This window comes from Ptiloglossa arizonensis, chromosome 1 (genome assembly GCF_051014685.1).
Source record: "Ptiloglossa arizonensis isolate GNS036 chromosome 1, iyPtiAriz1_principal, whole genome shotgun sequence".
Lineage (NCBI taxonomy): Eukaryota > Metazoa > Arthropoda > Insecta > Hymenoptera > Colletidae > Ptiloglossa > Ptiloglossa arizonensis.
The window spans coordinates 19,451,597-19,477,956 of NC_135048.1; the positions used below are offsets into that span (position 1 = coordinate 19,451,597).

The window sequence follows — 26,360 nt, forward strand, 5'->3', positions numbered from 1 at the left end:
AAAACATCAGTTGATGACGTATAAGAAGTTGACAAATAATTCTGAGTCTGTATTATTTTTCATGACATATATGCCCACAATTTGTATAAAAATATTGTACTTGCAATATTTTTTAAAGAATGTCTGGATCATTTTTAATTACATCGCATAAACGCAATTTTATGCTTTGTGATACAAAATTACTGATTATCGAGCAATTTATACGACGTATTACTATTTTGATCTTTACAAATTTATTAATAACAATTTCGAATCAGTAATTTTAATATAAAAAGTATTTCATCGCTTTATCGATAAAAATTATATTTATACATATTATACTCTCATTTAGTTATAGTTTTGTAAATCTAATTTGTTATTTCGTCATTAAAATAGATATATAGAAATATATTCTCATAGATATTATTTCAATTCACTTTGTAACTTATAGATTAAATTTATATTATTCGCACTTATAATATTATATTTTGTGGACTGAAATTCAGAATAATTTCAAGATAAATTGACTATGACAAATATTAATAACGAAACATTCATTTCTTTTATGCTTTATACTCTACGTTTCTTTTTCAACGGTTTTCTTCTGCTATCGGGCTCGTCTGAGTCTATTGTTCTACTCATTTCCGAACGTTTGCTTTGAAGAGGTGTTTTTTCTGGCGATGAACATAACTCAAGTGAACTAAAAAAAAAATGAAATAAGTATGAAACTATATTATATTAATTACAGAGAACTATTATATGTTGTTTATTCATCCTTCAATGTATAACTCAAAAACGGTATACTAAGATCCAGAAGTTGCTACAAATTTTATTTTTTAATATTTTTCTTATATTGCTTTAGTTTTAATGTACATTACTTCAGTTTATTAAATCAGTTTAATGCAGACAACACAAAAGCTAAAATACTATTTCAACAAATTTTTTACATAGGTATCAGATAGTCTTTAACAGAATTATTTATCAAAAAAAATACATATCTTCGAAAACTAAATTATTCTTTCCTACATTTGAATAAACTTTTTAAACGGAGTAATATACTTTTTAATTTTATATCAACTACTGGAACTGTGTACAGTTTTAATATGTTTAACATTAAAGGAAAATATTAAACATGAAGCAATTAAAGTACTAAACTTCCATAAATTAGGAATTTATTAATAAATTTAGCAAATTTATTATAACTTACGGTAATAAAATATTTTCATTTGTTCCTTGTTTGTCCTGTGCTATTTCTACATTATTTATATTTTGTGTTACACACCTGTCCTCGTGTTGATTTGCTACAGACACTTTTTGTGTTTGAGTCGAAGAAATAATTTTAGACGTAACTTGCGTTGGAGGAGTAATAAGATTCTTATCATAATGCTTTCTTAAATCAACATTAACACTCTTTGTACAATTGTACGTTTTATATATTCCAACAAGATAATCTGCAAGCTCAAACATATTTGATCTTAAGGATATAATTATAAATTGTGCATTTTTTGTCCTTTCCTTTATATAATTTCCTATAATTGAAACGTTTTTGAAGTCCAAAGCAGCATCTATTTCATCCATAAAATATAGAGGCGTTGGCTTATAATGATGTAATGCAAATATAAGAGCTAAAGAACTCAAGGTTTTTTCACCACCGCTAAGATTACAAATATTTTTCCAAGATTTCTTAGGTGGTCTTACACTAAAGGCAATTCCTTCGCTAAAAGGATCCAAAGAATCAACCAATTCCAGTTCCGCGTCACCTCCCAATGTAATCATTTGATACATTTCTTTTAATTTGTCAGTAATTAAAGTAAATCCTGCAAGAAACTCCATAATTCTGCGACATCTTGCCATCTCGTAAATATCTCGTATTTTGTTACGCTTAACTGTTAATTCTTCTAAATCTGCGGCCTGTTGTAAATACAATGCATTTTTTTCTCTGTACTCTGCAATAAGTTGCATATTCGGAACTTCTGTAGGTAATTTCTTCTTTGCTTTTTGTAACTTAATTAAAAGAGTTTTCTTATCTAATTCATGAAGTTCTTCTTCCGTTAATTCTTTCAATTCTTCTGAATTGTCACCAGGTATTGCCTGAAGCTTTAATTGGGCTATTTTTCTGGTATAATCTGGAATTTGTTGCTTTAATTCCTTTATTGCGCTATTACTCTCTTTCAATTTCTGACCAAGATCAATTTTAACTGCTTTTATTTTATTCTCTTGGGCTTCTAAAGTATTTAATTCTTCTTTAAGAGAAGGCATAATTTCATCCCTTTCCGAAAGTCCTTCTGAAAGTTTATCGATTTCACTCAAATATTCTTTTCCTTGTTCTTCTAACTCCTGCTTTTCTTTTTGAATATCACGGAGTCTTTGCTCAGAAGTATGCACATCATTTTCAAGACTGTCTATATGCTGTTCAATCTTTTTCACATTCCTTTCAGCCGTTTTCATGGCAACTTGCAATCTGCAAATTTCACTTTTAGCTTTATCAATTAATTTCAATAAATTGGATATCTCTTTTTGCTGGTCTCTTACGCGAGTTCCTGAAATTGCTTCTATTTCTGTATTGATACATATAACTTGATTTTCAATAGACTTGGAATTTTCCTTTACTTTCTCTAGAGATTTTTCAGCAATATTCATTCTTTTCTTCAATTGTTCAATCTTTTTCGGGTCCGATACTGAATCTGCAACTTTTTTTTCTTGAACCTTCAATTGTATTTGTAACGATGGTTCTTGTTCTTCTAATGTCTTCACTTGAATATACAACTTTTCTTTATCAACTTCCATAACTTTTAAAGATGTATTTAATGTATGAACCTGGTTTTCTAAAAATTGATGTTGAACCCTAAGTTGATTGCACTTTTCATACGTTCCATCTAAATCCGATTGTAAACTTTCAATGTCTACCATGGACAATTTATTCTTTAATACTTTTCGTCCCATTCTGCCTCTTAGTACTGACTTCCCACCACCACTCATTGTACCTGATAATTCAATTAATTCACCTTTTAATGTAACTACCCTGAAACGTTTATTACCATATGCAATACGCGTTGCTTGATCTAAATCATTTGCTACTAATGTATCTTGTAACCCATAGTAGAATGCCGGTAATACTCTTTCATCTTCAACGTGTATAAGATCGAAGAGCCTTAGAACATTTTCGGGAGTTTGTATTTTTTGTTTACATCGTGATAGAAAACGTTGCTGTTTTTCTAATGGTATAAACGTTGCGCGTCCTATATCATTCTGTCGAAGAAATGTTATGCAGGTTTGTGCAGTCATTACAGTATCAACAACAATGTTGTCCAAAGGACCACAGGCTGTTGAAATTGCTATGTCATATTTTTCATCTATTGCACCAAGATCACCCTACAAGTAAAAAAGTATAAGTAGATACAACACAAAATATTAAGTCTACAGATTGGATTAATCATTGTGCACACAAGGTAACTCGTAATTTACTTACCAATCTGCCAAATATACCAGTAATTCTTCCTTCTCTTTTCTCCCGCATTAAACTATCTATAATTTTATTTCTTGATTTACTTGCTTGCATGGCAGATTTTTGTTCTTCAAATGAAACTCTCATTTTTTTCAATTTTGAAGTCATTTCAATTTCTTGGTCTTTTACTTTTTGCAATTCCTGTTGAGTTTGCACTAAGTTATGTTGATTATCTGGAATTTTAGTTTCTAAACTTTCCAGTTGATGTTTTCTCTCCTTTAAATTATCTACTGTTAATTTTAAGGCATTTTTTATATCTTCAAGTTTTCCTTTTTCTGTTAATTCTATAGAAGCATACAATTCTAGTTCAGATCGGGTAATATTAAATGTTGCTTGTGCTTGATCAACATCTTTCCTTAGAGATATTAATTCCTTTTCAAATGTAGAACGTTGATTCAACAGTGGTTCAGTTTTTTCACGTAATCCAACCATCATTGTTTTTAATACTTCTTCTTTCTTTAGTTTACATTGCGTGCGCGATTCAATAAGCTCCTCGCATTCTTGAATACCTTTTATGCTTTTTCCAGGCACTTTACTTAATTCTTCTAACTTGGATTTCTCCTGAAAATAATATTCAATCACTGAATGTTGAAAATAAAAACTACTCAGATAAACTTTTTTATTAAAACTTATAAAATAAATTTTACTGTTTTTAAAGTTGCCATGTTAGCTTTTCGCCGTTTATTTGTTTCCACTAATTCTGCATGAAGTGATTCGTCGTGTTTCCGAATATTATCAAATTTTACTACGATTTCATCTTTTTGTTGTTGTAAACTATTCCACTTTTTACTTTTTTCTATAATTACATCATTTTTCTGCTTTCTTTCATTTTGAACTTCCTTCATTTTATTCATAAGATTCAATAAATCTTTATCCAATTCATTAATTCTGCTTTCTTGCTGTGAAACTTCTTTTATAGTCTCGAATCTACCAAAATGAATTTTTTTATAAAATGTAAACACTGTACAATTGTAAGAATATCACTTAGCATATTAATAAAGTACCTATTACAATGGTAAAGCTGATGTTGTATCTTTGTTATTGTGTTCTCTACTTGTAAATATTGGACTGCTTCTTGCATAGGTTCTTCTAAAGCTGCTTTCTTTTTCTCAACAATCCTAACACGATTTAATTTTTCAATTCTACAATTAGATAAATCTTCTACTTTTTCTGCTAATTTTTCTAATGGTTCTTTGTAACGAACAGTTCCAATTATATCTTCTAAAAATTCGAGCATACCAACATCATTTTCATTTTGTGCCTTAGGTTTCATCATTGCTATTTGTTCAACTTCTCCCTAATATAATAATTTAATGTAAAATAACAAAGTTCTAACAGAAATAAAATTACATTACAAAATATCATCATACATACTTGTAAAATTAAAAAGCGATTATGAGTTAAATCCACCCCATACGTTTTCAAAACCTTTGCAATCTCTTTGAACGGTACCTTTTTATTGTTCAGTTCATAATATGATGAATTATCTTTAAATGCTGTTCTAGATATAACAAACTCACTGTTTGGAACAACATCATAATCTGCCCCAGGCTAAAATAAAGTTATTATATTGCCAAATTTGTTTAAAATTATACTTAAGATTATTTTTTAACATATAACATACTTTATCAACTATTTGTTGAAAATATACAGACACTGTACAGCTATTGATATGTTGAGATTGATTGGAATTGTGTATTAAAACTGATAATTTTTTCGACCGAATTTTACTAGCCCTGTATCCAAATACAAATAACATCGAATCTATAACATTACTTTTGCCACTACCATTTGGACCAACAATAGAAGAAAAACACTACAAACAAAAAAAGAGAATTATTAGATTATCAACGATTATTATTAAAATCTTTCAAATTTACCTTATGAAATGGACCGATCACTTGAGTACCGCGGTAACTTTTAAAATTTTGATTACTAATTTTAGTAATTATAAGCCTAGGTCCATTAATATCAATTTCATTGTTGATCTTAAGAGGTGGTGGTATATATATATCATTGTCTACTTTTATACCACCTTCTTCATCTGTATCCGTTGCACCACTTTCTTCATCCACATCCATCTTTTGAGTAGAACTGTTCTGACAAGTTTCACTTTTTCTGACCATACTTCTAATAATCAATATACTGTCTGTCTTTTATTCATACTACAAAACCTACATTAGAAATAAGCTATTAAAATAAATAATATTTAGCTATCAGAGGTTAGAAATACATAAATATTACACGTAAAAATACAATTTGTTTATTTACTATATTAGTTCTTATACATTTTACGCAAATTATGAACACAAGTTGAAGAAAACCAAGCAAAACTAAATATTACATTGTACGACGAAAAATAATAAAAGACAATAATTTATATTTCTTTCCCGCCACTTTCTCTGTAACTTACATGTTGCTATAAAAACAATGAACACACTTTTTGAATATCTTAATTTACGTGAACGTGAATTTCACCACTATTTTAGTATTAAAAATGTTTAATAACACTATACTTTCAAAACACTTTACTTATTTTACCTCGAAAAGAGGGGATGAGAGGATGCCATGCCAAATTTAAATTTTAAATAATTGTAACGTACGAAATACCACCAATCACAATGCACTAACTTTGCTTTGGAAAAATTTGAATAAAATGCATAAACGATTTATGAAAATATGTGTGGCCAAAGTGTTGTAAAAAAAAACGTTAACATAATGACAATCGTATATAGAGGATTGAAAATGTAATCTTACTTATAAGACATTGATTGTGAATTTTAACCCTTTCATAGAAAATTTGAATATATGGCACGTAGTGTGAATAGTACCTAATATACGTATTTATATAAAGTCCCGTACACATTAAAAAACTAAAGCAACCGAAGACATGTACTCGAATTTTATCTTAAGTTAGCATTAATGTATACGAATTTCAATTCTAAAACATTTTTTTTTAAGTGATCATCAATTGTTTAAATCGATTCTTGTACAACGATTCTGGCCCAAATCGATCTTCAATTCGTGCATTTCCCGTAAAGTACGGATTTCGTTCATTTTGAATTTCATGTGTATTTCGTTCTTTTTTTTTTGCGATAATCTTTTCTGGAACTTCTAAGTTTTTACATTAGACATTGCCAAAAAATTATTGAAAAATATATAGGAATTATTCCCCGTCAAACATCGTGATCAGAGAGTACCCGCCAATTGTAGAGAACCCGACCATTTTAGCAGAACGCTTATTTTCAAAAACAGACAATATTCTAATTCAGAATAGCACTCAAATACCATCCGATCATTTATCAAATTAACTAGTTTTAAAATTATTATATAAACAATGATTAATTTACCACTTTAAATCAAATCTAGTTATTTCAATTCAAACTCGATTAATATTACAAGAATCGAATATCCTTAGTTCAAAGAAAACTCAACATCGGTCCAGAGCAGGGATACCAAATCGTATTCTTTAAATCTTTGACTAGGAAGTTTTTGTTGAACGTGGAGAAAATTTTTGTAAGATTTCCCTGACCCCTCAAGGGTGAAATCGGTGGAGCCGAGAATAGTGTGGGATTCACACCGGGAACTAAAACATCAAAGCTCCCTCCCCTGTGTTGATTGGGAGATGGAGTTCACCATATTACATTCTACTCCCAGTCAAGGATATAAGGGAAATGAACAAAATTTTACTTAAATAATGAATTACGAAAAAAAAACCCACACACCATATATTTAATAATTACAATATGTACAATAAATAAACGCAGCGTTTATTCTATCAAATAGTTACTACGATAAGATATTCATTCAACATAAAATATAATTTCATTTTATAATCTAAATAAAAGTGTCCTCCTTTGTTGATCAGACAAGATTTGGATTTGTTTGAAAACTCACAGTTTAACAGTTCAGTTTTAAAGAGCCTTAAAGAGTGATCTCAAATTAAAGGAATACAAATATGTTATCGACTGTAATTGACGTGAATCAAACGTTTCGTTCTATGAAACCCAATCTATCACTACTTTAGTACTATCTATCTTTAAAATATTTCCACCATGTCATATGATAAAACTTGTGTGCAACATTTTAAGAAATTTCAAACGTACAGTACTGTGAATAATTTTGTTAGGATTGTAAATTAGATACACTCAATTGCAAGAAGTCCCCACAATTCTATTAACTATCTTCTCTTTTAAAAATTTTGATTAAAAATTTGTATTGTTTTTCATTTAATTGTTTTTTTATTTTAAACAGTATAAAAAATTATAATACAAGTATAAAATACTGAAATTGTCTTATGCCAAACGTACCACTCATAATTTTTTTCTCTCCTTACGATGCAACTATTAAGTTACAAGTATGTAATACTTTTAATTACATTATTTCATACACATTTTAATATTATTTTAAATACATTTAAATTTTATAATGCATACGTAAAGGTTCTGTGTTTGATATATATGTACGAAAAGCTGAATACAATTCAAAACTTATTACATGGATAACATCAAATATAAATGTAACAGTTTCATTTATCCACTTATCCAGGTTGCTGTTTTTATAAGAAAAACATGAATTTTTACAATACTCTTCCAGATTTGCTCTACAATATTGCCATACAAAGAAAACAGCATTGTGCAAAAGTTGTTCAGGTTTATTAGAAAACTGTATCATAATCTCGCTAATTTTAAAAATCATTTTCAAAATATCTGGTGCATTGTTTATATGTTTCAATTCTGTGAGTATCTCATTAAAGCAAGCAACATTGTTTAATTTATTATCCATAGTATATTGTCCCTTTGAATTTTTTCTATTACAAAAGAACTTTTGTAGTAGATGTGACATTAAATTTGTTAGTGTTATCATTTCACTTGCATACTTAGATGTTGAGTCATATTTTTTATTATTCAGTTTTGCTAAACCTACTGTCAACAGCCATTCAGTGACTACAATAGGGTCTATTAGTCTTATACCACTTACTGTGATTTTATCAATTTTAAATGTTAGTTTCAAGTTTTTTAAACTGTTCATCAAATTTTGTATACTACTAATACTTTTAACTTCATATGTTATATCTCCGGATCTTTCTTGTGTCACAAATCCTTTTATTCTATTATACTCTTTATAAAAACGATTGAAACGCAAAGCGTTCTTGAACTTTTCAAAAACAGTACCCTTAGATAATTCCATGTATTCACCAGCCAATTTAGCAGTTAATACACTATTGGTGAAAAATAAAACTGAAGAACTAAACACAATTATGTCGGAAACATCAATCATTCCATTCTCTCTGTATTTATCTATTAAACGACAACTTTGATAAGCTACACTTATCCCATTAATTGTCAGATTACCTACTATCAATGAATTGAATGCTGTTTTGGCTACAGTAGTTATATTACTACCATTTGCAATAGCTTTTGATAACAGCATGGTCCCACCACTTGCTCCTAATGTTAAACTTGTTCCAGTTATATTTAACCAGATAGGTAATGCATTTCTGTTTAAAGGATTAATAGATTCATTATGATTACTCCGATCTATTAACTTTTGGGAGTTACGAACAAGATTCCAAGAACCACATATACCAGAAGTGATTAAACCTAATAATTAAAATATACTTTTATATAGGTATAAAAATCTAAATTATTTTAATATGTGTATAGATACAACAAAGACAAAAACATTTCTACCTGCTCCAGCTAATATAGGTCCAACAGGAGTTAGAAAAGATGTAACCCCTAATGTAATAGCTGTAGCCACTCCTAATATATTAGAAGCAGTATCAATATTATCAAGAACTGTATTTGTGAATCCACAAGCAGGTGACATTAATGTGTGAAGCCATACAAACGAAGAATGTTCTGTAACTTCACATCCTGGATTGCATTGGTAAACTCCATCCTTTGGTACAACCATAACACACTGCGGTAATGTATTATTACTTAAATAATCACTCCAGCTTTGATATATTCTAGCATTATGATCTATATACAATATTTCATTATTGTATTGTTTTACTTTAAACACAGGCACTGCACATATCTCTTCAATCTCTTGTGTGGATTCATTATTCTTTTTTACTGTTTCATTATTTACTACATGCTGGAATATTACATTATATATAACTCCAATAGAAATCGTTCCTGAACATCTTCTGTTATATTTAATTATATTTTCATATATTTTATTAATATTCTTCTGTGATCTTTTATCAGATATTTCAGTAACTGCCTGAGTACCAAAAAGGGCAAATCCAATATTTTGTTTTATATAATTGTATTCATCATAACGGTAGTGCAACCAATTAGGAAGCTGTTCATAAAAAATTTGTTGATGATCTATAGCAAGTCTTTCCATCTATATTATAAAATACATATTTATTATATAATACAATACATTTTTTAATTTCTATTAATGAGCTGAAAAAAATTGTCAAGTATTTAACTTCAGGCGCTTAGAAGTATTCACATTAATTATTTACTGAAATAATATTTTATTATTATTATTGTAATATATATTATTAAATGTGAAAATAGTATTAGAAAAATTTGTAACATTTTTAAAGCATTTCTGTTGATATATTGTGCAGTATTATATTAATTATAATAATCATAATATTCATCCTCATAATCAAGGATTGAAAACAGTTATGATATTGATTCTGGTTTTAAAATAATTTTAGAACATTTCCAGTGTAACATTTATCAGTAGTGATAAGATTTGAAATGTTTTGAATTGTTTCAAATGAGTATTATGTATTAAGCAATCAATTTAAATCACTTTGAACATAATTTGAAGCCTAAAATTCTTAAAAGTCTTGAAAGTATGATAATCTTGGAAGTATATTTCCTGCTTTTAAAAAAATTCTGTCACAAAGCACCAATATGGAAGGACAAATAATGATATATTATAATGTGTAGTGTTACTTAACATCTAGCTTGGATTAAAATTACATACAAAAACTGTACAAAAGTTTACCAAGCAGAATAATTGAAGTGGTGCAACATAAAAGACAATCCACACATTATTAAAACTAGAAAAACTAAAGAATTTATCATTTTGTCTACACTGAATTGAAAAAAGATTTATTACTAATTATCAATGAAAACTATTATTTAACAATACTACATCAGTTCTAAAATAGTTCTATAACGATTACGGATTGTTTATAATGCCTAAGGTATAAATGCTTATTTTTACCTTAGTGAATATAATGAATAACAATACTGAATAATATATATCTACAGCTCACTATTCAATATTTTTCAAGAAAATTATATTTAAAGTTTCCCTATTTTTCTCGTAAATGATACGTAATAATGTACGAACGATGAACTGCGTGGACCAACAGTAAGATCTATAGAAAAATCCCAACTGATTTGGGGATGTATATCTGTTACAGTTACCTGAAATTTGAGCTGGCTCTTGTGTAACTGCTCGAAAGTAATGCAAACACTACCTTAATCGTCACGTGATGATCTGCTAGTTTAAATCTTCATTAGTTTGAACATATGATGGACCAATAAACTTTAAAAACTATATTCTTGAAACTAGTATCTTACAGATAAAGATATTGGTATTTTAACCACAACTATTATATTTTCTTTACTATTATCTATCATTAAAAATAATGGAAATTATCTTACCTATTAAAAACATATAATGTCGGTATTGATCAAACATACGGTGTGTACATAAAACAAAAAACGCATCTTATACTGTTAGTACACAATAATCTATTTATTGTAAATAACAAATGCTTCAAGTGTTACATAATAAAAGGAGAAGTTATTTTTAATTGAGTGTTTCTGAAAATTTATATTAAAGTATTTATTGATAAATGGTCTGTTCTATTAATATATAACTTTTTAATCGTATAAAAAGAAGATTATATAAAAATGATAAGAAAAAGAAAAACTAAATCTAATAAACTTGCTCGAATGAGTGAAGAAGAACGTGAACGTTACATACAATGTCGTGCTGAATCTGAATTGGAAGTTAAAAGGCGTAAACAGCAATTAATTGCTACTTTCACTAAAGTATTAAATAAATTATTAAGCATAATTCACTTTTTTAAATAATGTTTTTAACATTAGGTTGTTACAGAATAAATTAAAACGTGAAGAAGCATTTTCAAGATTAAATATAGCTAAAATTAATGAGAAATGGAGATTTGTATTACGACAAATAAAATTTAGGGAAATTTATGACAATGTGAAACATCTTTGTGAATCTTTTGATAGAATAGTCAAATTAAAAGATAGAACAATTTGTCAACTGCATAATGAATTAAAAATAGCAGATGAAAATCATAGAAGATTGGAAGAAGTTCATATTGATTTAATCAACAATATAATTGGTATTTTTTTTATGTATATTTTCTAAAAAAACTATACACTATAACTTTATTTTGATTACTTATTCATAAATTTATGAACATGACTAATTATTTCAACCTTATACAGCAAAATACAGAAAGAAATTAAAAGACTTGTATAATGTGTATAAATTAGATAACATTAAATCTAATAACTTAATTGAATTAAATCTTTTGCAAAAATATATGAAAAAGAACTGTAAGGAAATTCAGAGCAATATAAGTAAGAGAAACAAAATTTTAAGCGACGAACAATCTATAACAAAAACACAGAATGCTGTTAATATTCATAATGTCTTATTTTTGGTAATAACATTACATAAGATGTATTAAGTTTTTAAACATAATTGTACAAATAAATTTATTAAATATTAGGAGGATGACATAGCATCAAATCTTGTATATCAATCGTTTGTGAATATGGAAAATCTTTGGGAACAGTTAAATAAAGTATTAACCGAATATGAAAGAATAACTAAGAATAAAAGAAAACAATATGAGTATTTAAAAGAACAAGATAATATTCATCAACTGTATATACTACAGTATCCAAAAGTACATTTACAATTACAGAATGTTATTGATACTTTAAAACATAATATACAGACAATATCATTAAAGAAAGAAGAGGAAATTGCAAAACTTAAAACGAAAGATATAGATATAAAAGAGAGGATAAAAAATATTAAACAACAGTTTACTGCTATTCAAGTAGTACATTTATCGCAATTAAAAAAATTGACCATGTCTAGCAATAATATTTTATGGGTAAAAAATAAACATTTTCTTATATTATAATTTTCTCTATATAATAGTATGCTGTTTTTTTATTTGTAGAACTTGCAAAGAAGTATGAAAAGAGGTTCCATAATCCTTGAAATGATTACAATATGTTCTGTTTTGGAACCGTTCGTTTTTAATCTCAAAAAATATTTTATGCAAGATTCAGTATGTACTAAATCTTTTCACACCACTGTAAGGTATTATATAAATAAATTTTTAATAATATTTTAAAATAAATCAAATATTTCAGATGCCTAGCTCATGTGATAAAATTGATATATTTTGGGAACAATATAATTATATGGCAGCGAACAACATTTTATTAAAAAATAAGTGTAAAGAACTTAGTTCAGAAAACAAGAAATTAAGATATAAGTTACATAGATATCTTATAACGATCTCTGGAATACCGGCAATGTGTCCAGTTGCTTCAACTTCAATTTAAGTAGTTACATTAAAATTATTTTCTTAAGTGCAAATAATTAGTAAATAGTTGTATTAAAAAATAACATATTTTGCACAAATGTATTTGTATGTTATTTTATATTATACTGAACTATCGGTGAATAAAAATTCCACCACCTAATTCTAAATATTTATAGGGTCTAGCACGAGTACGACCTTTTACAGGATGAAAGAAAATTTTTTCCTTTGGTATCATATTTTCTGTTTCCAAATAAATGTCAAAGCATGCTCTTAATCGTTGCAGTTGTGCAGATAATGTTGGCGGTTTTATCCACATAACATTTACTTCTCTTTCGATGTCCCTCAAAATATCTACAGATGCTGGTACCATAGGATTTACACTTATGTTAAATACTGGTGCTATTTTTGGATAATCAGGTTTGATAGCTATTCTTGCAATTAATTCATCTATAACAGATAATATATATTGAATAATAGAATAAATATTCACACATTAAATAATTTGACAATATCTTACTGTTCCCTCGTCGAAGAATAGCTTCATAAAAAATGTCCAATGAAGATACTATTCCTTGCTGTTGAAAAGCAGGGTTAGTGCAAGTAGAATAAATATTCCACGATATTGTTGTAAATTTTTGTAAAATTGTATTAAGCTTTTGGGGTAGAACATCATTTGTATTAGTAAAAATTGGTAAATTTCCAGACTCTAATTGTTGGATTTCTGTGCACAAATCTAATCTTGCTTTTACACGTCTTTTAATTTCTCTCAATACACTTTCGACACTATCTTGCATTACTTCACAACTTGTAAACTACAAAATATTTACATAATTTCATACATTAAGAATACTTGGAAATAATTTAATATGCGATATATTATTTTGTAATGCACCCAAAGTTTTATACCTTTTGTTCACGCATGTCAGGTGAAACAAAGTGCATGCCAGCCATTCTTTGTGCCCATTTATATGGGATTCCTAATCCAAGTGATGAAAATTGACCCAGATTATGTCGACTCAATTGATAACAATTAGCAGGGTTTGGGCTCTCCAATCCTAAATCTCGTGGATATAATTCTCGTAAAATCGATTCTGATACAAGCATGTCTCTATTATTAAAAAAACTTTTAATAATTTTAGAAAAAATCAATATTTGTGTAATTAATACATGAAAAAAAAAATTCTATACCCGCTACTAATGCCTCCAACACTTTCAGTTTTTAATTTTGATTCTACAGTGACCACTTTCAGAAACATTATATAAAAAAACTGTAATGTTAATTTTGTTTCATCTGAAAAAAATTAGTATTTCAAAATACTCAATTTCTATTTATAAGTATTAATTTTCTTCGATACTAACTTTTTAATTTAATAACTATTTTCACATTTAATGGATGTCTCTGTAGTAATTTTGATTTCTTTTCTTCTTGCCTAGCTTCTCTAGATAATCTATGATGTCTTTTTTTATGTACAGGAGTTTCTTCTATGACATTTTCAGATAAAGTTTCAGGATCAGAATCAGATTCTTGTAATCCATCTTGGTTATTTGCACGTTTTGCTTCTTCCTCATCACCTTCCACTTTTACTATTATACTGTTGTCTGCAAGATAAAGATATAGTGAAGATAAGTGAAAAATATCTCTAAACTGAATTGCACTTATTGTTACTTATTATATCCACAAAAAGTACAATTTTCACCAAGCTTCAATCTCCTACCTTCATTATGAATATAGTAACAGATAAAAATATGATGTTCAGTTTCAATTACAGTTTTTTTTCTTCTATTATTTAGAAAATTATAATAGAAATTACAAGTTAATAATTGTAAGATATTGTAATTGTAAAAATATAAAGATAATTTGATGACATTAACAGAAAATTGGCATTTTAAAACATTTTAAATTTCTTAAAATTCAAATTTATAATTAATAAATCCAATAATACTTCCTTAGATATAACTTGAGAACTACAGCATTCCTGATTATTTTTATACATTTTTAAGTAATATAAATGAGGAAATATAATTAAAATTGAAAATTAATTTTTTCTCTGTTATTACCCCTATAATAAAAGTAAGAGATTAAAATTTAATGAATACATTGTTTTGTATAGTTAATAATTCATGTACGATAAGTTCAATTAAGTTCAGAGACACTTTTCAGACATTTATTCGTTTATACCCTTTAAATAAAAATAATACAAAGTGTTTTAACTAAATAAAACATACCATATGCATCTCTATATGCAGATGCTTTTGCATAAAGAACATACAATGGTGATGCAAGTAATGTTGCTTTGTGATGTTCTTGTCTAATTTTATCTAATGGTAAACCAAGACTTTCTTGTAGTGGTTTGCTTGCCTAGAAAATTGAATAAGTTTTTAAATTTTAGTTATCTAATATAATTTTATAGTATAAAAGTATAGAAGTTACTTCTAATATTGAATGAAGTTGTGGGGCAAGATTGTCGAGTCGAGATTGTTTAGATTCTATACTTGATGCTACTGCCTTTTTACTTTCTGTCAATTCATCACACAAAGCAGCCAGTTGTTTTCTTTGTGTTAATTCCCATTCTAAACGAGCTAGTCTTAATTGATGAGGATTATTTTTTGTTATTTCCTAAAAATATTGACTTATAATATTATGAAGATAAGAATTATATTCTATTTTAAGCAGTTTTAATATTTCTCATACTGGTCTACAAATATTTTCCGGTGCCTGCTTATGAAATTCTTCTTCTGAAACAAGTTGTATCAATTCATCTTTAGACCTGTAAAAATTATATTAATTTAATATACAATAAAATAATTTTTGTACAATATTGAGAGTAAAAGATAATTACTTAAATTGAAGACATTTAATAACTTCTTTCTTTAAGTGCATCACTTCATATAATAAATTTTGCAAATGCAAATGTCTACTATCAACACTGCTCTTTGAAGATATAAGAGAATCTCTTGCAAATTTTGTTCGAAATTTCTCCATTCTATTTAACTTTTTAAGTTCAATAAATGCCAATGATGTTTGAATTTGAAGTTCCCGTATTTCATCCTTGACCTAAAAAATCAATTTTGTAACATACTTTAACTTCATAAGAATGAACAAACGCATTATATCAGTTGAAATACAAACATTAATATCTCCAGTGATTTTTAGTTTTGCTATTTTATTCATAGCTTTACGTATACTGTCACAAGTTGATAAAAAGCTTTCAGAATCATTTTCTGGTAATCTTTCCGTAGCTTCTTTCTCTTCATAACTGATTATAACCTAAATATAAGAAATGTTTGATTTAATATTAAAAACAACTATTGTAAAAAATATTCATACCTTATACATGTCTCCATCTTTAAGTGATATTCCAGAATTTCCACTAACTGATTTCCTTCTTTTTTTTGAATTATCAGAATCATTTTCTTTACCCATTTTTCTGTTTCTGTCAGATTTACGTAGGTAATGTATGAAACTATAAATGTAAAACGAGATGTTTTGCTCGTCCTTCTTTTTTTCAATCTAAAATATTATTCACCCGATTATATGAATTGGATGGTAATTTTAAGAAAACTAGTAATGTGATAGTCACTTCCTCAAATATTTAAATTTATTTTAAAAGCATACTATACATATATCACATGTACCTTAATAGCAAAAAGAATATGTAAACAAATGTTTAATGTTAGGTTATATTTATTTCACCCAGAGGTTGGTGAACATCAGTTAAACTATTATTTGTTGTATCGAATACTAATTTTATTCAAATATACATTATTTTCATTCTTTGGAAAAATAAATTTTTATGAAAGAAATAAAAAATAGAAGAACATGACCCCGACGTGATTTGAACACGCAACCTTCTGATCTGGAGTCAGACGCGCTACCGTTGCGCCACGGAGTCTTCTTGAAGAAATTTCTTTGTTATTAGTATTCTAATTGTACCGTATAGGGAAAACGAGTCAATATCAATGTATCATTTAATACTCTGATGAAGCTAAACTGTAATGCCGGCGAAATATCAAAATATTTTTCTGTAAGGATACGACTTATACCCGTTAGACCTCAAGCAGTAGCAACTGCACGTAGAAAATTAATTTCATTCCCTTTTACTAAGAATTTTATTATTATAATTATTAAAATATTGTATTGCAATACAATTTTTAAAATGTATATGTTAGGTGATAATTTGCTATACAATCAAGAGGAAATTGTTTCTTCGTATAAGAATAACTCTGATATGTCTAACAAGTACATATATAAGTGATAATTTTATCATAATGAATTTCATTCTTAATTATTATTTATATTCGTGTTTATGTTGGCATTCCAGAGATGTAATGTTTTCATTTCGGCGGTTTTATCAATAAAGTTATAAATAATGTATAAAAATACAAAAAGGAAAGTGAAATACGGTCGCGAAAAAATAAATAACATTTATTTAGAATGTTTTATTTTACCATGTATAATTTAAGAGATACATTGATAATTACTTATATTTCATGTTGATGTGATTTCAGTATCTTGAATCGATGCGCTGAAGTTGTCATTAATGTTAATATGACTTCACATTGTGAAAAGATACTTTTTATGCAGCTTTTTAAAAATTAAAGAAATGCCTGTAGCTCCTATAACAAAAGAAAATACAAAATTAATACCTCTAATACTGATGTCTCTGTTGCACCACGTTTATGCCCCTACTTTATGGTTATATACGTTTTGTATGTTTGTATGTATTTCTCCAAACAATTGTATACGAATACGTATGTCCACAGATTTAATTTAAAGTAAGTGTATAGTTGTATCGATAAACTTGTTTGAACTTACTAATTCTATAACAAAATTAATACGATTTTTCCTTCGATAATTAGCGTTTCTTAGTTAAAAATTAATTAGAATTAAATTAAATTTGAAAATTAATATAAACTCTAGTAAAACAATCTTTATTTTTACTATTTAATATTTACCTACTATATCTTCGAAGAAACTTAATCGAGATATTGATAATATTCCGGATGAACATCCGTGCCTACTTTACGCGGAAGTTTTTCTACCACATGAACAGTTATAATATTATATCTTTTTCGAGACGATTGAATCACTGCTCCACAATAAGTTCTGAGACTAAAATAGTATCCCATTTCGACAGTTACCAGTAAAGAGTATCCCAAGAAAAGACTTGCAATACCGCCGAACGATACAAGCAGATCCATGTAACCAAATCGCATTTCTCTCTTATAAAAAGCTGACGGCCAGTGTTTTAACATAATTTGGTTAACATTTTTTGGCGATTTTAATATTTCTTTTACACAATACGACGTATGATCGCAAGAAAGCCAGCAATTACATTGGTTCATATCGATACTAGAATCGTTTAAGCAGGAATACTTTTCAAGTGAGCATTCTGTCTTATCGGTAAACGATAAGAACCATGGTAGACAATTGCAACGAGTGAGTAAGTGCTCGATAAGACAATTGATCTCGCAATCGTTAAAACTTACACCCTCTTGTTTGTAATAGCATTCTCGTTGCCGAAGGGTTAAATAACGAATATCGGGAGTAGTATATGTTATTTCGACAACAAATTCAATGTCTATAGGAAAGTAAGCTTTTACTAACGGTCTTTCATCTGGCTTTGGGCTCAAGTCGATGTTTTGGGTCAAGTAAAGCCTGTAATTTGAGAAATATATTCAAGTTTAAAATATTACTGTGCTGTATAATTGGCATGTATCAAAGAAATGAATGTTTATTCATTAATATGCAAATTTAATGTAACAAGTTATCTCGTAGCTGGCGCTTGCCTACGTAGAGTCGGAAAGCATTTTATATCCAACAGCCTGTGGCAGTCAAGGTGTTGTAAACAGTAACTTTGCCTGTCTTATTGTTTATTTTTCAATTTTTTTAGGATCCTGTAATTATTGCTGTTTCCTACACGTTATAAACGATCAGACACGATAAACTATTCAGAGTATTAGATTCTTAGATGCGTGACCATCCAAGAGGTCCTGTATGTTGTTCTCGTCGTTGATGATTCAATGGTAATCGATCTTCGATAACGCAAACAAATAAAAACTCACTGCCTATAATAAATCTCCATGCGTTAAATGAAGCATCATAAGGACTACTGATTTTTAATACTATGACGAATTTCAATTATAATTTAGGTAGTGCATGGTAGTTTACCTCCAAGGAAAGCTAGAACTTGCAGTTTCGAATTGCAGGTTCCATGGGAAGTCCGCATTTTTAAGTGGCTCCAAAATAGTGAATTTGCAACACGCACCGACCGAAACGATTACGTTTGTAAATAATTTACTGCATGGCTCTTTCGTTCCTCTAAAGATGTTATTTATCATTTAGATGCAATAATCCTGTCGGATTCTATTTACCTGAATGCACAGTTGCTGATTATATCGTTACAGTTGGGTGCCATCATTTTAAATGTTCTCCGCATATTGTTTCTATGTTCAAAAATTCTCTCGAACATTTCCAAATCAATGCTTTTACCCCAAAACCAATTGTAGAGTTGTTCGTACACGTACATTTCATCCTGCGTGTAAGTTTAGAAATTTATGAAATAGTTTTTAGAAATCAATTAATTAACGATCGTCCGACACCGAACCGGTTAAAATGGATTAAATTTTATAGACCAATGAAAATGAAAATTTATGCTCTTTTCGTCGTATCTCTTTATCAGAGTATTACCAATGGATGGCAAGGTTTTCCCGATGAAAATACGTCGGAACGCGATATATCTACGCGCGTGTATACATACGCTCAACGATAATTTTGAATTCTGCAATACGTGCTCCATCGAATGAGGTTGTACTTGGACTCATTTTCATCGCGAGAACCTACGCAGTCTATCGGCAATACTTTCATAAAGATATAAATAAAAGTATAAAAACGTTAACTTTCATTAGTGGATGGAGTTCGATAATACGAACGCGATTAGCATACATCAGGTTTCTCGACGCTCCATCAATAGCTATCGATATTTCGTATATTTCCTCGAGAGACTGACAAAGTTAGTGCACGGCAACGAATTACGGAGAGAAGATGAAAAACATACTAATACGTAATAGATAGTGTACGAAAGGGTCATGTTGCATCGATATTGGTTGCTGCCAACGTACACATTTTATTGTGAAAACCCCGCTTCTGGCTCTCGTTAATTATACACATTAATCACTGATTCTACATCGAATAATTTTTCTAAATTTTTTACTAGTTTCTTAACATAATCTTCAGCGATAAATATAAATTCTACAATGTAATAATATGGAACTAGCGCCCGTAATATTTACCTTCTGTAATCGCGAATGATTTAGTTGGGCCCAATCGAAGCAAAGAAAGATTTGAGGAAAATCGATGTTAATATGCTCCGTCATGGTATCCAATCCAGTTATAGTTGGTTCTGTTTGGAACTTATCCCAAATTATAACAATTGTAACAACAGTTGCGATAATCGATGCAACCGTCAAAAGGAACCACGTTATTCTACACAGAAATCCATTACGCGTTTTGAGTAACAATGTAAAACTTTATCAATGACTTCTTTAATTTTACTTCTTTCTCTAAATACCCGATAGTCTAGAAACTATTGTAACTTTGAAATGTTTGTTACAGCAATGGTGCTTCTTTTTGTGTTGCTTGAGAGGATTATGGAATCGATTCGCTACGATTTGTTCTTTACGAAGCTCTCTCGTCTTAACAAATTTAAAAAGAACATAAAACTTATTCGAGACGAAAATCGGTCTGTATAGTGTACATAAACCACTTTTGTCCTTGAAATCGTATAAGTGACTTCCTTAAATCGCTTCCGGTTTTGTAATGTGTAATTTGGTGTACAACAATGTTAGACGATTGAGCCTACGTGTCGCTAACATTGCATTAATTAATTATAAAGTTACCTTTCCCATTTTGGTCGTGTAGGGTCTACAAAGTATGGAACACCAGGCAAAGTGTTCTCCAAAAGATATTCTTTCGAGCGGTATTTGATACTGAAACGCAAATCTCTCATCGATGGCTTGTAGTTATACTTCATATTGAAATCAACCTAATAGCGTGGATTACAGGCATCAACTGTTTTTACTTGCGACAGATAAACTTTTTGCATAATGGAAAAAGCCGAATCGATATTCTTGAATTGCGTGTCTAGTGCAGACATACATTATTCATATTACACATATCAGCATTGTCAGTGAAATATAAATTGCGTACAAAGTTCTTGAATTCTCTTCTGTAATCGTATACATAATTTTAAATTATTTGAAGCTGTAATCGTATACATAATTTTAAATTATTTGAAGCTGTAATCGTATACATCATTTTAAATTATTTGAAGCTATAATCGTATACATTAAGAATTTTTCTAGTGAACATATTATAAATTAAATGCGAAAGTATTCACTAGATACTATTTAGTATCTATCTCTCTCCTTACAGGAGTTGGCGTCACATAATCTGAAATACCGCTCTGTGAAATATCAGTGATTTTCGTTTAAGAAAAGTAATTCTAGGAACTATATTTTGCTGAATCATCAAATTCAATAAGGCTGGTTAATATAGAAAACTCTATAATATAAAAAAGTTCTATTAATCCTACCAGTCTCAGAAAATATTGTAACAATAAATTCCACCCACGACCACAAATGATGTTTGAAATATTTTAGCAACATGAAATTATGAATATTTTCAAACTTTCAGCTACCTTTACAGCTTAATAAAACTTTTCGAATCTCATCTTTTCTCAGACCCTACTTGGCAATATCTCACACTTTAAAGAAATAATAAACAATATTTGTAGCTTTTATATTTTCTTCCTTTGAGTTAAAATTTAGGATCTCATAAAGGGAATGGAAGCAAAGCAGATCGATCGAAACGATTAAACCAGAGGAGTTAGAAGGGATTTGGAAATTCCTTCGATTTTCTCACTCAGTTCTTCGAAGAAATTACATTATTAAAAGAAATGAGGCAAAATTGGGAAATACGTGACTCTAAAGTTACAGTTGGCTCTAGGGTCAATCCCTTTTTTTCTTTGTGAGTTCGATGGAAGAGAAAGATCATCGATATCACCGAAACAGGTGCTTCATTTCTCGCCACGAACCATACATAGAAGGATGGACAGAACTTAGGACGTTTAAAAGCAGATAGGGTCATCCTGAGTAGACGCCTTCCGAAGACCCTCTGCGACTCAAGCATCTTTCCTTTTAATCGGACCACTAAGGAACAAGTGACATGAATTTTAATTTTTGCTCGTAAGAATGCCCATTTTATACCTCGTATACCAAAATGGGCAGAATTTTATTCGAATAATGGACAACGGATAAAATCGACGTTTATTCGATCAAACAACTTTATTCATTCAATGTGAAGTATTTAATTTTCAATTAACCATTAACGGATAAAAGTTAATTATTTTTTATTCGTTGCAAAAACATATAGACATATTTCTACCCTCAAAGGGTAGAAGTACATTATGTACAATACAATATGCTGCCTCGTGTAACAGCGTCGAACTCGTGACAAGTTTCACTTGACTAATTCTACTTTTCCCAACTGTGTTAAAAAAAATATATATAAGGTGTTTCGTAACATATGGGATCCATTTCTGCGTTTTACACCCGGGGTATAGATTCTTGTCGTGAAAGGGGAAAATCATTAAGCGCTTTCACCAACCAAAATCTGTCCTTCTTGGAAAGTGTTTCGGTTGGTCTAAGTACCAGTGTACGATTCAATGTCTCCAGATGTACACAGAGACAAAAACAATGAAAATAGTTGATACAAACATGTGTCCTATTTGAATTTGTTCCCGAGTTATAGTCATTTCTACACTTAACTCGGACGAAATCATTTTTCTTTGCGATATAGTTGATACTTTTTTGGCTTTGATATTATTTTTCATATTTCTATAAAAATATTAAAAACGTTTGCAGCAATTAGAATTATTGACCTTTCGTTTACGGTAGGAAGTGTCACCCGAATAATGTTTCGCGGACGAGGAGAGAATTGTTTTGGAAAAAAGAGAAATTTCTTTCGGTATAACACAGAAAGAGAAAAAAACATTGACCATTGTTATCCCTTGTTCGGAAAAAGCAAAATAGTCTCCTCCGAGAAACTATCGATAACTTCGGTTCGTTCGGGTATTGTCTTTCAAATGTACGTTTTTCCAGTTGCATCTTGTCGTTTAAGAATCGGCCATCGTGTGTGGAAATACAAACACTCCTCATCTTCGTGCCAGCTTCTTTATTATTTTAGAACATCCCTCTTACGACCACCATCTGCATGCATACCGACGTCGTTCCGGTTTTTCGGTACCTAAGAAAATCGACGATCCACAAGTTAAGCGGGTGTAAGTCACACTCTTGATGTCTTCTTTGGATCAGATTTCGCTTAAAGGGAAAGGGGGATAGGGGGTGACCTTGAAAGTCGAAAATGTGACTGATTTTTGGAATTGTTTACATGTGAAGAACAAAATTGTGAATTTCGCAGGAATGATCGATTTCGAGAAAAACGCGCGCAAATTTTAACTGCGTCGATTCAATTTTCCAAGAATAATAATCGGGTAAAAAATTTATCGAATTGCTTACCTGTACACTCAAACACGCTCTACGAAAAGTGTTATACCTAATACCGTGCAGTGTGATGATCATCAGGTGTTGGTAGTAGGTCCACGGCCATTTTCATTTTAGACTTCTTACTGCGGGGTAGTTGTTTATAAGATACTTTAGAAAAGTGTTGGAGTATTATGGAAGTTTACCGTGATAGATCTTGACGTATCGTTGATGACGTAACATATACTGAAATCTTTATGGATTATGCAGTTGTTATTGTAATTCGATATGGTACACAATGTTTTTGATCGATGCATCTCAATATTTTGATCTTTGTATTAAATTTGCATTGGTTGTCTTGGCACATGCTCAGAGTTGACTTTCATAAGTCCAAGTCGATTTCAAAATAATTTTGCCCAGAAGTAATTTATTTTCCAAATTGAACGTTTCGATTAATAACTTTATTTTCATCTGTTGTTTTTTTTCCCCTCAAAATTGATGTTTCCAGGTTAGCCTTTTATCGATATTCAAGCTGATATTTAACCATATCAGATTTTAGTATAGGCTGTTATTTAGAGAGATTGATGGGCAAATATTTTTCTTTCACATTGAAATCAATATGTGAGTATTGATTTGGTTTCGTTAGCTTTTATTCATCATTTGGACAACCATAGCTGCACTTGATCTAGGTGTTCTTGGAGGTGTTTGGATGCTAGTACAAGATTTTCATTTGTTGTTTTGTAGCTGTGTCATAGGTAAAGGTTCATCGGAGCCGATTTTGTAGGGTTTCTAGGAAGTAAATTCTTGAGTATATATAGAAGCCCCGTGAGCTAGATCTTGTCAAAGGCTTGACTGATGTCGAGGAACTCTGCTGAGCAGTGTCTCTTCTGTCCCAATATTATTGCTATTTGGTTTATAAGTCTGTGTATTTGCTCGATGATTGAACGATGGCTATGAAAACCAAACATTGCCCGGTATCTATACTTTTGGGAATAGAATTATTTTTCGATAGTCTTTCTGGAAGAAGATTTTCAAATAACTTACCCATTATTGAGAGCAGACTGATAGATCTGTACGATTATATTGTGTGAGAGTTTGTTCGATTTAGGGACTATAATTATTTCTGCCAATTTATATAGAATCGACCGGTACGATAAACGCAACATACCATTGTATACAGCGATCAAAAACATTACATCCTTACTCGATAGTTTTCTTAACATTTTCCCTCTAATAAGGTCATGACCTGAAACTTTATTCGGTTTCAGTTTATAGGTTTGAAATTTAGTGGACATCACCATACGATATAGAGTAGTCAGAAAGTCTTTTAAAATATGCTTATCGGTATTTACAGCCGGCGAGAACAGTTTGAATACATCCACGAGTTACTAGGCAAATAGGTCTCTTTTCTCACCATCTGATCTAACTCAGCCTCTGCACGGTTTGCCTAGGGGTGGAAATGTTCGTTGTTGTCCTTTGAACCTTTTTATAGTTTAGTAAATGGAATGATAATCCTGAGATAGTTGATCAAGGTGTTTATCGAATATTGCATTCCTGGTTTCTGACAATATTTGGGAAGACTTGGTTCTGACAAACTGTAATCTTGGAATAGATGTGTAAGTGATTCCATTGCTACATTTAGATCTTCAACGTTTCAATTTGATACTTAGGTTCAGATTGTTCTTTGGTTGCGATAGGACTTTATCCCAGTTTGTAGCCTTTGTCTGAAAAAATATAGTTTGCTGTTTCATAATTTACAATAATTGATGAATGGTTCAAAGGCAGCTCGGTACATGATTCTACTGGAGTGTAGTTAGGCTATTCTATCTGTAATGAACAAATCTAGTAGCTCAGGGATTTTAATGGGATTGATGGTCCATATGGATTCGCCTATCGATAAATGGCGGAATTTACTTTGCGAAGTGGCTTTAAGTCGTTACCTCGTGGAGTAACGAGTCTGGATTCTCAGTGGGTATGTTTTACGTTCTAGTGTCCGTTTATTATGAATATTGATGATTAAAACTTGGAAAGGGAGGACGTTTCTGCCACCTTGAAAAGTTCTTCCGTGAAATAAATCCGTTTTATATTCCGAGTAAGCACGTTGTTTGAATGTGTTTCTCTGAACGACTACGGTGTCCACCGTGTGTTTTGCATTCGGTGCGATACGTGTTGTAGTTGTGGATTGTTAAAAACGATTTCGTCGAGATGTGAATTTCATATTTAAAATTGACAAATACGAAGATAGATGAAGAATAATATCATATAATACAGACCGAATGTCTGAAGAAAATTGTTGCCAATATGGTGATATCGTCGATTAAGAAAAAAGTCTTATTTCAAAGTTACCAAGAACAATTCCTGTATACAAGGTTGACGTGCGAAAATAATATGAGAATTTTTATAAAAAAAAATCTCTTTCGAATCGTAGTGCAATCACGTTGTAGCCAAAAGGCAACAAGAATTTCAAGGAGATAGATACGATGGTACAGAGTACATTATTGGGCACAGTGGTCGACCGATCGTTTTGAAATAATTTTATCAAGTAATGCTCGGGACCGTTTTAAAACTCGAAACGACGTAAACATTCACCGACTTGGGTGTTGCGCCACGATTCGTATCGCCGTGGACTGCTGCAATAATAAAACTTCCCCGAAGGAAACGAAAAAGAATGGGCGATCCCTTTTGTCAGGGGTCGTCTGACGCATGGCCGAGAGCATACTTCGGAGAAAAAGAAGCGGCGCTATT

General features: G+C 30.0%; 5 protein-coding genes and 1 non-coding gene across 13 annotated transcripts; 1 reads left to right on the forward strand and 5 right to left on the reverse strand.

The window, feature by feature from the left end:
* Positions 1-294: 294 nt before the first annotated feature.
* Positions 295-6,023, reverse strand: Glu (structural maintenance of chromosomes 4-like protein gluon). Of its 6 annotated transcripts, none has more exons than XM_076307024.1 (9): positions 5,898-6,023; positions 5,365-5,658; positions 5,109-5,300; positions 4,859-5,035; positions 4,489-4,781; positions 4,132-4,411; positions 3,449-4,045; positions 1,262-3,351; positions 295-679 (listed from the first exon to the last, which is right to left on the reverse strand). In XM_076307024.1, the coding sequence occupies exons 2-9, from the start codon at positions 5,608-5,610 to the stop codon at positions 550-552; spliced, it is 4,005 nt and encodes a 1,334-aa protein (XP_076163139.1). In that variant the 5' UTR covers positions 5,611-5,658; positions 5,898-6,023; the 3' UTR covers positions 295-549. The 6 variants fall into 6 exon arrangements, with proteins under 6 accessions (XP_076163139.1, XP_076163123.1, XP_076163133.1 ...); XM_076307008.1 differs by having other exon boundaries at positions 1,187-3,351; XM_076307018.1 differs by lacking the exon at positions 5,898-6,023 and adding an exon at positions 5,773-5,853 and having other exon boundaries at positions 1,187-3,351.
* Positions 6,024-7,198: 1,175 nt separating this feature from the next.
* LOC143144564 (uncharacterized) lies at positions 7,199-10,848 on the reverse strand. Of its 2 annotated transcripts, none has more exons than XM_076307110.1 (3): positions 10,688-10,848; positions 9,178-9,844; positions 7,199-9,087 (listed from the first exon to the last, which is right to left on the reverse strand). In XM_076307110.1, exons 2-3 carry the CDS (start codon positions 9,842-9,844, stop codon positions 7,901-7,903), a joined length of 1,854 nt encoding a protein of 617 aa, XP_076163225.1. In that variant the 5' UTR covers positions 10,688-10,848; the 3' UTR covers positions 7,199-7,900. The 2 variants fall into 2 exon arrangements, with proteins under 2 accessions (XP_076163225.1, XP_076163234.1); XM_076307119.1 differs by lacking the exon at positions 10,688-10,848 and adding an exon at positions 10,466-10,491.
* A 342-nt stretch (positions 10,849-11,190) lies between these two features.
* LOC143144620 (dynein regulatory complex subunit 2) lies at positions 11,191-13,242 on the forward strand. Its single transcript, XM_076307219.1, has 6 exons — positions 11,191-11,526; positions 11,594-11,846; positions 11,953-12,170; positions 12,240-12,632; positions 12,702-12,812; positions 12,898-13,242. Exons 1-6 carry the CDS (start codon positions 11,386-11,388, stop codon positions 13,090-13,092), a joined length of 1,311 nt encoding a protein of 436 aa, XP_076163334.1. The 5' UTR covers positions 11,191-11,385; the 3' UTR covers positions 13,093-13,242.
* Thoc5 (THO complex subunit 5) lies at positions 12,708-16,873 on the reverse strand. Of its 2 annotated transcripts, XM_076307069.1 has the most exons (12): positions 16,710-16,873; positions 16,402-16,584; positions 16,204-16,341; positions 15,914-16,128; positions 15,766-15,841; positions 15,505-15,690; positions 15,300-15,432; positions 14,433-14,672; positions 14,262-14,364; positions 13,980-14,181; positions 13,591-13,885; positions 12,708-13,520 (listed from the first exon to the last, which is right to left on the reverse strand). In XM_076307069.1, exons 2-12 carry the CDS (start codon positions 16,495-16,497, stop codon positions 13,204-13,206), a joined length of 2,001 nt encoding a protein of 666 aa, XP_076163184.1. In that variant the 5' UTR covers positions 16,498-16,584; positions 16,710-16,873; the 3' UTR covers positions 12,708-13,203. The 2 variants fall into 2 exon arrangements, with proteins under 2 accessions (XP_076163184.1, XP_076163175.1); XM_076307060.1 differs by lacking the exon at positions 16,710-16,873 and having other exon boundaries at positions 16,402-16,640.
* Positions 16,874-16,894: 21 nt separating this feature from the next.
* Positions 16,895-16,966, reverse strand: Trnaw-cca (transfer RNA tryptophan (anticodon CCA)). The gene has a single exon. It is a non-coding gene; the product is annotated as a tRNA-Trp (tRNA).
* Positions 16,967-17,538: 572 nt separating this feature from the next.
* Positions 17,539-21,106, reverse strand: LOC143144610 (sodium channel protein Nach). Its single transcript, XM_076307206.1, has 6 exons — positions 20,973-21,106; positions 20,367-20,559; positions 19,449-19,609; positions 19,246-19,395; positions 18,030-18,732; positions 17,539-17,690 (listed from the first exon to the last, which is right to left on the reverse strand). Exons 1-5 carry the CDS (start codon positions 21,104-21,106, stop codon positions 18,051-18,053), a joined length of 1,320 nt encoding a protein of 439 aa, XP_076163321.1. The 3' UTR covers positions 17,539-17,690; positions 18,030-18,050.
* Positions 21,107-26,360: the final 5,254 nt, after the last annotated feature.

Excerpts from the sequence above, each read along its gene's own strand:
- LOC143144610 (XM_076307206.1), bottom strand. The coding sequence starts at position 21,106 with ATGAAGTATAACTACAAGCCATCGATGAGAGATTTGCGTTTCAGTATC. Across the intron at positions 19,610-20,366 it reads ATCATTCGCGATTACAGAAG|GATGAAATGTACGTGTACGA; the intron begins GTAAATATTACG and ends ACTTACACGCAG. Across the intron at positions 19,396-19,448 it reads ATCAGCAACTGTGCATTCAG|AGGAACGAAAGAGCCATGCA; the intron begins GTAAATAGAATC and ends TAACATCTTTAG.
- LOC143144620 (XM_076307219.1), top strand. The coding sequence starts at position 11,386 with ATGATAAGAAAAAGAAAAACTAAATCTAATAAACTTGCTCGAATGAGT. Across the intron at positions 11,527-11,593 it reads TAATTGCTACTTTCACTAAA|AATAAATTAAAACGTGAAGA; the intron begins GTATTAAATAAA and ends AGGTTGTTACAG. Across the intron at positions 12,813-12,897 it reads AATATTTTATGCAAGATTCA|ATGCCTAGCTCATGTGATAA; the intron begins GTATGTACTAAA and ends CAAATATTTCAG.
- LOC143144564 (XM_076307110.1), bottom strand. The coding sequence starts at position 9,844 with ATGGAAAGACTTGCTATAGATCATCAACAAATTTTTTATGAACAGCTT. Across the intron at positions 9,088-9,177 it reads ACCTATATTAGCTGGAGCAG|GTTTAATCACTTCTGGTATA; the intron begins GTAGAAATGTTT and ends TTTAATTATTAG.
- Glu (XM_076307008.1), bottom strand. The coding sequence starts at position 5,610 with ATGGTCAGAAAAAGTGAAACTTGTCAGAACAGTTCTACTCAAAAGATG. Across the intron at positions 5,036-5,108 it reads TTCAACAAATAGTTGATAAA|CCTGGGGCAGATTATGATGT; the intron begins GTATGTTATATG and ends ACTTTATTTTAG. Across the intron at positions 3,352-3,448 it reads CTGGTATATTTGGCAGATTG|GGTGATCTTGGTGCAATAGA; the intron begins GTAAGTAAATTA and ends TTTTACTTGTAG.
- Thoc5 (XM_076307069.1), bottom strand. The coding sequence starts at position 16,497 with ATGGGTAAAGAAAATGATTCTGATAATTCAAAAAAAAGAAGGAAATCA. Across the intron at positions 15,433-15,504 it reads AACTTCATTCAATATTAGAA|GCAAGCAAACCACTACAAGA; the intron begins GTAACTTCTATA and ends TCAATTTTCTAG. Across the intron at positions 13,521-13,590 it reads TATTCTTCGACGAGGGAACA|ATGAATTAATTGCAAGAATA; the intron begins GTAAGATATTGT and ends TATCTGTTATAG.